Source organism: Candida jiufengensis (assembly GCF_024610255.1).
Source record: "Candida jiufengensis strain CBS 10846 chromosome Unknown scaffold11, whole genome shotgun sequence".
NCBI lineage: Eukaryota > Fungi > Ascomycota > Pichiomycetes > Serinales > Debaryomycetaceae > Lodderomyces > Lodderomyces jiufengensis.
The window spans coordinates 255,358-266,313 of NW_026261569.1; the positions used below are offsets into that span (position 1 = coordinate 255,358).

Consider the following 10,956-nt stretch of genomic DNA (forward strand, 5'->3'; position numbering starts at 1 on the left):
TAAACATTGATCGATTAAATTTTTAAATTTCATTCATTAATTGTTTACATCCACTCGAGTATTAATTTTAACGAAAAGAAACCGATTAAACTCACCAACCAACATTTCCAAAAGTCCACAAAACACCTACAGAGGATCCATAATCAAATTTTGGATTTGTAATAGCATCTTGCATTCCTCCCTGAGATCTAACATTTTCAAGTTAGTTCTGTTGAATCATCTTCTCTTTTAATGAAATAATTTCTATTATAGGATTTTATCAACAGGTTTAAAAAATTCAAATTGAATTTGAACAATTAGGATTCGATGTTTGTTCTTATATTCATTGATGTGGTAATTGATTTTTGTAGTATATAATATAAACCCTTATAATTGATTTCTGATTGCTGAACTGATCTGGTAGGTCTAATGGAATTTCTGACTATTAAATGACATCTCTTTTGAAATCAAGTTAGAGTTTTTGTTTGTTTTATTCATAGGTTATATAATTATATTAAGCTATTAATACTAAACTTTGATTTACTAACCTCAAATAATTTTGATTTTGATAATGTGTGTCGTGAACCTTAATTTTACGTCACGACTTTATAAGATCATATATTATCGTTAAACATGTCGATATTATTTACATTTGAAGAGTCTTTAAAATATACATCCAATTCAATTTATTGACATCATTCAGTAATAAAAAATTAATTAAAAATACAATAATAATTTAAACGTTTTATCTCTATATCAATTATAAAGGAGTAGAAACATAACTTATTTTCCCATCTATTTTCTTTTTAGAATAAGTATTCAATACAAAATCAAATAATGATCTTGAAATTAAAGGTTGTGAATAAGGTACCATATGACTTGCATTATAAACATTCACAAAAGTAAGATTTCTTTCTTGAATTACCCAACCTGCTTTTTTTGAACCAACTAACCATGGTGAAGTATTATTAACATTTGAAAACCCTGTGCGACCTTCCCATTCCATTTTTTGTAAATAATTTAAAACTCCTTGAGTATTACATATAATATCATTTGCTCCATTAAATAACACTATGGGGATTTTTTTAATCAATTCTGGTAATAAGTATACTGAAGGTAATGAATTTTCAGCAGTTAATTCACTATATACAGTATCACTACATTCTTGCCATTTTTGAGCATTATGTATATGTAATTTTAGTAATACTGATTTTTGTCTTAAATAAGGAGTAGTATATTTTAATTCTGGTGGGAAATTACTTCCACAAGCTGGATAAGAATCTCTTAATGTATAATCATAAACGTTTATACATTGTTCTGATTTAGGTGCTGATGAATTAGCAGTTAAATATAATAAATCATTTAATAAATAATTACAAACATCATTACTTTCATCACCTATTGTAGTTATATCATTATCACTATCAAATTCATTATCATTTTCATTTGATTCTTGACTGATTAATTTTTTACAATTTTCATAATCTTCAGTTACTAACTGAGTTTTATTACTTGATTGATCTTTTATATTAATTAATTTTTTACTTTCAAAAAATGGTAAATAACTTAAACTTTGTTCATCAGGAGATACCCAACCATTCCCAATCATAATACTTTTTAAATTATATGGTTTTTCACCATTTGGTAGGTTTTCATTTCTATTTAAAATATAAGAAGCAATATATGGAATATATTGACCAGCATAAGATTCTCCTGATAAATATAAATCATTTTTTAAATCTTGCGGAAAAATTTCAAAATATTTTTCTAAAAATTTTAAAAAATATTGACCAATTTGATCTAATTCATGAACATAATGGTTTTTTGAAGTAAAACTAAATCCTGTCCCCACTGGTTGATCAACATATACCATATCTGAAATTTTATGCCATGATCCATTATTTACTTCTAATTTCCTTAATTTATTAACTCGATAAGGTCCATTTTCTAATAATACACCATCCATTGATGAACAACCTGGTCCACCATTTAACCAAAATGTAGTTATATTTTTTGATTTTTCAGTTTTAGTAGAATCAATAAATTTCCAAAAAAAATAATCTGATTTATTTTGTGAATATAATTCTAATTCACCAGCATACATTATTGGTTTTGCATAATCTTTTGGTAATGAACTCATACCTGGTAATGATTTGACTAAATATTTCTTTGCTGGATCATTATTTTTTTTACTTCTTTTATGTGGAACTGCAAATGCTATTGTAATATGCAAAATAATTGTCAAGATTGAATTGAACAACATGGTCGTGACCTTTTATTTTTTTCAAATATGAACTTGTTGACGAACGTTGCAATTACTTTTTAACGAAAGTTTCAATTATTTGATTAAACGAAAGTGGAATTGAGACAGCAATTTATAAGACCATAATCCAGATTGATTCTAAATTTAGATTTAAAGATAAATAATGAAAAATATTCATAGTATAGAACGGCTCCATTTTTCAAGTTAAGCTAATGTATCATAACTTAAACATATTTTAAATATCATTTTAACATTGTTTCGAAATTTTTTTAACTAATAAAACAAATTTGAAAAAGATCAAAATGGTTTTGTACTATTATTAAAAGCGCAATCTAATTACTTATTAAATTTTCAAATTATTGAATTCTAGTGCTATACCATTTACATATACACCTTGGTATTTGACATCTGTTGATATTTATATGACTATATCCTATAAAATATAATTCGAAGCCGTGACTCACTTGGTCTTTTCCCATCTGTTCATTTGTGTGCATTGTAATTTTAATTGACTTAGTTATAGTATATTTGATGATTCTCCAAGCTCAAGTAATAATTCTTGATTGAATTGATATTTCATAGTTCTTTCTTCAACTAAATACTTTAAATTAAGTGTCGTATTTCATTAAATGCGTTACGTATTTTTTCTCCAGCTCTCATATGAAGATGGTCATTTAGTGAAAATATAGAGAATTGTATACAAATTAAATTCATGTCTTTTTAATTTCATTCAAGCTTATTTTATGACACTGTGTGGTAGCTTTGCATCACTTAAATTTTACAAACAAAAAAAAGTTTGATGTTTTTGATTTTGTTATATTTTGATACGACCAGATTTCTTTAGTGCTTGAATATAGTAAAGCATTATATTATCGACTTGATAAACCAATAAAATTTATTAATACTCCTTGCCTAACCCTTGCGTGTTACGATTATATCCAAGAACTTTTTACGTCTATAATTATCTTTGATTATAAACACAATTTAATATAATTAATAATCATTGAAAGATGTCGATAGCAACTCCTCCAACACCTCAAGTAATAATAAGTCAATTAGAGGAAGCTAAAAATTTAACAATATCTAAACCAGATATTTTTCCCAAGATATACAAACAAATTTTACCAATTATAAATAACAATCCATCCAACCTAATAAAAAAATGGGGAATAGATTTTATATATGGGACCTTAATTACATCAGAATTTGGTGGTGATTTATCTATAAATGATAAAGTAGATCTTTCAATTGATTCTCTTGAAACTTTAAATTTTCTAATGAATATACCTATAAATATTCAACAACAACAACAACAATCAAATAATTTAGATCAACAACAAGGTCATGATGTTCAAAGTTTTAAAAAATTAATTGATATTTCTTTAATTGTTTATAAATTAGTTTTTAAATATATTTCAGAAAATGATGGAGCAGTTCAATTATGGCAAAAATTAACTGAATTAAAAAATTCATTAGTTAATAAATTTAATACAAATTATCCATTAGAAAGTTCAGATAATGTAGAACATGATTTAGTTAGGAATATTGCAACAAAATTAGAATTATTAAAATTTGTAATGACTGTTATTGATTATCAAAGTAAAAATCAAATTATTGGTGAACCAATTGAAGATCCTGGTTTTTCATTATCAAATGTACCACCAAATCATTCTTTAATATCTTATCAAAATATGGAATATGAAGCATCAGCATTATTTGAAAATTTAATTTTAAAAGTATTCAAATTAGATATAATGATACCTCAATTAATATCTGCAACTTTAAATTATTGTGCTATTATATTGAAAAAGAAACCTCAATTTATAGGTCAATTATTCAAAGCAATTGAAAATTATGATACTGATTCAAAATTACAATCAAATTATCAAACATTAGAAAAATATAAGTTATCAAAAAAATATGTTGAAAGAGCAATAAGAAATTTTTTAATTCATGCTAAAAGATGTAATTTAATACCTATAAATTTTAAAAATTCAGTTGATGCTAGAATTAATTTATTAATTGATAGAGGTAATGAAGTTAGAAAGAAAAATATTTTCAATATTGATTTTCCAAAACCTACTAAAAGAAAATTTGAAGGTTTTTATAATTCTTCTAAAAAGATGAAAAAATTAGATTATAAAAATTTATATACTTTATTGGAGCCAGAGAATGGTTTGAATGAATTTGATTTTAGTTTAATTCCCCCACAATATTATTCAAATATGGTGATTAGCGCATTGAAAAAAGTATCAGTATCAAAATTATCAAAAGCTTTGGAGATTGTTGGAGAAAGATATAAAAATGCAATTTCAAAACCTCAAACTCCTTTTGGTTCATTCAATACTGAAACTAAATCTGAAACCGGTACTCCCATACTTGATAATGCTGGAAATATTGTTACAGTTAAAGAAGAAGTTGGTGTTACAAAAGGAGTAGCCTCAGAATTCAAATTGAAAAAGGAAGATGAAGATGAAGATGAAGATGAAGATGAAGATGATAATGAAGAAGAAGCAGAAGAACCATTTTTTACATTACCACCGGCAAAAGATTTATCATATGATGAAAAGAAAGAACATTTAAAAATAATAATAGATAATTTTTTTAAATTAGCAAAATTAGATTTACCAGCAAATACAAATCCAATACAATTAAAACAAGCAATAACAGAAAGATATAATGGATCTAATCAACCTCAACCAGTACAAAAGGATCAATTTCATAAAGAATTAACAGATATTGCAATAAAATCTTTTAAAAAAGATAGTTGGGTATTATTATTAACAAGATTAGCAACAAGAGGAATGAGAACTAATGCAGAAGAAGATGAATTAGAAGATAAATCACCAGATGATCAATCAAATGAAGATTTGTCAAATATGATAAGAGATTCAATTTTTAATTATTTTATAGAAAATATTCATTCAAGAGTTGATATAGTTATAGAATGGCTTAATGAAGAATGGTTTAGTGAACAAGCATTTCAACAAGATAGAATATTATCAAATTCAAATTCTTCCAAAACAAAAGATTCAAAAATATTATTTCAAAATGTTAAAACTCCAGTTTATTATAAATGGGCAAATAAAGTATTAGATTCAATGATAAATTTTTTAGAATCAAGTGATAAAAAAATTTTCTTAAGATTATTAAGTGATTTACCAATATTGAATGAAGAAATGTTATTAAAAATAAAAACTTTATGTTTTGATCCTGAAAGATCTTCAATGGGATTTTTAGCTTTTCAATTTTTAATTATGTATAGACCACCAGTTAAAGAAATTTGTATTAATATTTTAAAAGAATTAAGTGAAAGTGATCAAGATGATGTTAAAGAAGAAGCTAAAAAGAAATTAGCAAGAGTATAAAATGATTAAGCCAATGAAATTGTATACATGATATGGAAATTAATAAATAATATACATAATAATGAAAAGTAATGTTCAATATGATTCTCTTTAATAGTGATTTGATCTTAGTATTCTACGTGAGGATTGTTTAATAATTCTCTCTTAGTCTTAAATTTATTTATCTTATCCGTAATTAATTGATCTTCCTCAGCAAAAAAAAACAAACAAACAGTGACAACCGAATTTATTTATCTATTTAATGCAGCAAGAATTAATGTATTCATATTTTTAAATCAATTGAATTATAATCAACCATTTGAAATTATGAATTCAAGTATATTCAATACAGCTCAAGAAGATGAAGATCCTTGGTCATCTTCAACAACTAATTGGAATGATAACTCTACTCAACAACAACAACCATATCAATCCACATATTTAACTTCATCACAATTATTGAATAATCAGGATAGAAATTCAAGTCCATCATTAACTACTTCACCAATTCGTCAAAATCAATCAACATCAATTAATGATAATTCAATTACAAATATTCCACAAAGTTATGAATTTTTACATTCAGAATTAACTAACAAAATTTCAAATATAAATGATTTTGAATTCCATATATTAAATAAATTAGTTGAATTAGAATATTTAACAAATTATCAAAAACTGAAATTATTAGATATAATATATGATAATGATCTTTTGCCAATTACAAATACTTCAAAATTTTATCAAATATTAGGATTAATTGCATTAGAAATTGATGTACCAGGTTCAGGAGATTTTGTAACTTTGCAATTTAAATTAAATAATTTACCAGAATTACCCTTGAAGTTTATTAAATATATTGAAAAACAAGAAACAAAAGATTCAAGAATTAATGATCCATTAATGGCTAATTCTTCAAGAAATCAAGATGATGATGATGATTCAGTAGATGATTGGAATAATCAATCTAAAACTATTGATCCTATATTAACTGATCATTCAAAAACTTCAATTGTTCTAAATAATGATAATGACGCAGATAATGATGATAATGATAATACAAAAAAGACAAGTCCTGAAAATAAAGAATATGTTGAGAAATATATTGAAGATATAAGAGATGAATTTAAACCATTATGGTCAGATCAAGATTTGGTTAAGATAAAAGAAGTACCTGAAAAAGAAGGGTTATTGTTTAAACATATTAATTATATTATTGTACATAATTTGAATTTAGGAAATGTTTCATCTGCTGGTCAAAAGAAAGTTATAAGGAGATATTCCGATTTTGCATGGTATGTTTTATTAAAAGATTACAAAATTAAGATTAAAAAAATACTAACAAACTTAGGTTATTGGAATATTTACTTGAAAAGTATCCATTTAGAGTTATTCCAGGTTTACCACCAAAAAAGTTTACTGGTATGTAATGAACAAGTTTTCACGAAGATTAATTTTTTTTACTTACTTATATACTAATTAACTATAGTAGGAGCTTCACCAGATTCTCAATTTTTACAAAGACGTAGACGTGGATTACATAGATTCTTAAATCAATTAATTAAACATCCAATTTTTAAAGAAGAACCAATAGTACAAACGTTTTTAACGGTCCCAACTGATTTAACAACTTGGAAAAAACAAGCCAAGATAGATTATTCTTTGGAATTTAAAGGTGAAAAAATTCAAACTCAATTCATTAATATTATATGGCCAAGTATTAGTGAGAATTTCCTTAAGAATTGGTCAATAGCTGAACAAAATATTAAATATATCATTGAAAAATGGACTAAAATAGTTATCATAATTGAAAGACATGAAAGAAGACAACAACAACAAAGTTATGATAATCAAAAATTTGTTGAAATTTTAAATCAACTTAGAAAATTAGATTATGCAATTTATCCACCACCACCAACTAATTCAAATGATGATCAACAACAACAGAATCAAGTACCGCAAACTAGCAATACTTCTCATTATTTACAGAACCACGATATCGAGGTAATCAATTCAAATTTATCCAAAATTGGAGAATTTTACAATAAATCATCACAATTAATAATTGACGACAACTATTTAATAAATACTAAAACATTAGAAAAATTTAAAAATTTTATGGATTATTTATATTCATTACAAGAATTATTTGAACGTAGTAAAAAATTATCAATAAATCAAATTGATACATTAAATAAAAGAATAAAAGAAAATGAAATTCGTTTTAAAAAATTAATGGAAGAAAATTCAGATATAAAAGGATCAGAAATTACAAAATTAAGAACTATAATAATAAATGATAAACAAGAGATTTTTCAACAATTAAATAAAGATTGGTTAATTAAACAAAGTTGTTTTAAAGAATTTATAATGTTTCAAGAAACTCAATTTTTAATTAGTGAAATTTGGCAAGAATGGTGTAAAGAAAGATTTAAATTTCATGAAAAATTATTAAATATTAATGATGTTTTAAATAATGATATTAATAGTGATATGCCTTTAAGTCGTTAGAACATTTAAGATATAATTAGTATAGCTGAACTTTTTATAGGAAATGTGTACTAATAAAATCAAAAGCATTTGAAATAATTAACAACTATTAATTAATAAATTTGTTTTAGTACATCACTTGAAACAACCCAGTTTTTATTATATTATTCAAACTCTTTATAAAAACGATAATGATCATAACCCCAAAAACAATTCTAAACATATTTTTATAATATATATATAGGAAGTTAGAATAGATTAATGTTGAAAACTACAATAAAATTAGATAAGTTGAAAATATATATCTTAGAATAATAATAGCAAATTTACAATAGAACTAAATTTATATACAAAATTCTTTAGAATCCTCTTGATAAAAAAACTGGACAGGTGAATTTAGAATAAAATGTTGATTTTAAGAAAAAAAAAAAATTTAATTCAAATTTTCCCATAACATTTGATTTAATTCAAATTTTCCCATAACATTTGATTTGATTTAGTATAAATTTGGTATTGAAAAAATTATTATACTTATTTTGAAGGAAACTGGAGCCATTATTCTATAATAATTTTGCAGCTCAAAGTATATGAATTTTGAAATCTTTTTTAATGCTGAAATTAGTTGCATTAGTGACTGGATGGAAATTGAATTGAATTCTTGGTTGGATTTCTGATAATTCAATTTACTTTAAGTATCCTATTTTTATTCACACAGCTAGTTTATTCAAACTTTTGTCATTTAAAGACTTTTAGTGTTCACTTTAATTTCAATTGATATGTAATTGAGTCCTAGAAGTTTTTAAATGTCTCAAAAGTAAACTCTCTACTTATCAGAATACTCATACCTTTAAGTATTGATCTATTTTGATGGGTAGGGAATGACCACTTTATTTGAATTGTAAATTCTTTCTTATCATTAATCGTGAACTCAAGCCCCTTAAATGTGGACTACACCACTTTTACAACTTGAAACATTGAGGTACGCGTATATTAAATTTTTGATAATATTTTAAGTTGACGCAACACACTTAGAGATCGAACTGAAATTACAAGATATTGAATTACGGTGTATTTGATCAAAATCTTTCACTGGTTGATTGAAGAAAATCACGTACCACCTATTGTTTTTTGTATTTTTTTATTACGTAAATGTCAATAATTTTTTAGATCATTAGCAATACCTCTAGATAATTGTAACACACTAAAATTTCAATCACTATTTAACTTGGCATCATATAGGTAATTAGTAGTTAGTAACGAATTAAAAAGATTAGTAGATGCTTTTTAGTTGAGTTTACTTAGTTATTTGTCAAAACTATGAGCCAAGTCAGTATAAGAGGATCAATTCATATTCAAGATCACTTCATCAATAGAATAGTTTAATCAGTTTATTACCAAACATGTTTATATAAATCGTCATCGTCATCGTCATCGTCATTTAGGTTTCATTAAAAATTTGTTAAAAAGTTTATAATTTTTGAAGAATGAACACATTAACAAAGACGAATAGAATTTCAGACTTATTAATCATGGACTAATATATCGAATTAAAATTTTGTTTCAATGTAATTACAATATTTAAATTTGTGATTTGTTCAAGATTTTAAACCAAGAAAATTAATTAATAATTTCCGTATCTGACTTATATAAATTGAATGAGTTTTATAATCAAACACTCGTGGTTGAAAAATCCAACAGAAGGGTTTGGTAAATGTTTAACTGAAACAAACACATACATTTACAATAGAGATTTTAGTGGTGGTGATAATTATATAGATGCAAGATTTATTGATATTGATAGTGGGATATATATTGATATTACTGGTATAAGTAAAAGTTCAAGTTTACCATCAAAAGAATATGATGAACATCCAGAAATTGGGATTCAAAAATTCGGTGCAGAAGATGAAATTTATAATGATAGAAGAAAACATTTCCATACATTAGATCAATTATCACCGTTAAATATACTTATTTACAAAGTACACCCGTATTTATACCTAATGAAATCAAACAAAGATTAAAATTCGAATATTCCAAAGGTTTAACAAGTCATGAATATTCAGATTGGTACTTTGTTAAAATTTTACAATTATGGATTCATAAAGATATTTTCAATTCAAATTCTGAAAATTATAAAAAATTGAAAAAGGATTCAACAACTGAATTTGAATGGGATAAATTAAAATCATTTAAGATACGGACCAAATTTCAAGTGAGAAAATATTAGAATTATTGAAAAACAAGGAAATTTTAAATGAGTTTTTTAAAACTTTCAAATAAACCAATCTGCATGAGAAAGAAATGATATATTTTGATGAAGATCTTGATGATGATGATGAAAGTTCAGCTAGGTATAAGGAACTAATTGATAATTTCAAAACTTTTAATCAACCTTTAAGGTCAAATTTATTGGAATTTGAAAGAGGCCTAAAAACTAATAAAGTCAAATTGTATTAGTAGTTGTATAAATTTAGAGATAGATTTAGAGTTATAATGCATATTTTAAATTAAAAGTTTTAGCTTCAAATGTTTACCCCTTAACTACCATAAATTCTTACGTTTCAGACTTAATGCAGCTTTACTTATTGCATAAACAGGCAAGCTGACGCTCAGAAATAATTTGGTGCGTGTTTTTATGTACTCATAAGCTGTTAGGTGGTGAAAGCGTGTTAATCAATTTCAACTAATGCAAATGGTTTCGAATACTTGTATATTTTGAGAATGCAATAAGGATGTTAGAGTAGATTAATTTTGAAAATTACAATAGAACCAGATTTATTGAAAAATATATTTGAAATATAAAACTATATAGCAAAAAATACCATAACACTAAATTTTTGACAAATTTCTAAGAATCCTCTTGATTAAAAAACT

General features: G+C 24.6%; 4 protein-coding genes across 4 annotated transcripts; 3 read left to right on the top strand and 1 right to left on the bottom strand. All coding sequences in view use genetic code 12, as the record gives it.

The window, feature by feature from the left end:
* Nucleotides 1–739: 739 nt before the first annotated feature.
* KGF54_005502 (KEX1) lies at nucleotides 740–2,242 on the bottom strand (the record flags this gene model as incomplete). The annotated part of the gene is made up of 1 exon (XM_051766306.1): nucleotides 740–2,242. One exon carries the CDS (start codon nucleotides 2,240–2,242, stop codon nucleotides 740–742), a length of 1,503 nt encoding a protein of 500 aa, XP_051617536.1.
* Nucleotides 2,243–3,252: 1,010 nt separating this feature from the next.
* On the top strand, nucleotides 3,253–5,610 carry KGF54_005503 (RNA-processing protein; the record flags this gene model as incomplete). Its single annotated transcript, XM_051766307.1, has 1 exon — nucleotides 3,253–5,610. The coding sequence occupies one exon, from the start codon at nucleotides 3,253–3,255 to the stop codon at nucleotides 5,608–5,610; it is 2,358 nt and encodes a 785-aa protein (XP_051617537.1).
* Nucleotides 5,611–5,916: 306 nt separating this feature from the next.
* KGF54_005504 (uncharacterized protein) lies at nucleotides 5,917–8,100 on the top strand (the record flags this gene model as incomplete). Its single annotated transcript, XM_051766308.1, has 3 exons — nucleotides 5,917–6,884; nucleotides 6,941–7,011; nucleotides 7,079–8,100. The coding sequence occupies 3 exons, from the start codon at nucleotides 5,917–5,919 to the stop codon at nucleotides 8,098–8,100; spliced, it is 2,061 nt and encodes a 686-aa protein (XP_051617538.1).
* Nucleotides 8,101–9,734: 1,634 nt separating this feature from the next.
* On the top strand, nucleotides 9,735–10,103 carry KGF54_005505 (uncharacterized protein; the record flags this gene model as incomplete). The annotated part of the gene is made up of 1 exon (XM_051766309.1): nucleotides 9,735–10,103. The coding sequence occupies one exon, from the start codon at nucleotides 9,735–9,737 to the stop codon at nucleotides 10,101–10,103; it is 369 nt and encodes a 122-aa protein (XP_051617539.1).
* Between the last annotated feature and the right edge of the window lie 853 nt (nucleotides 10,104–10,956).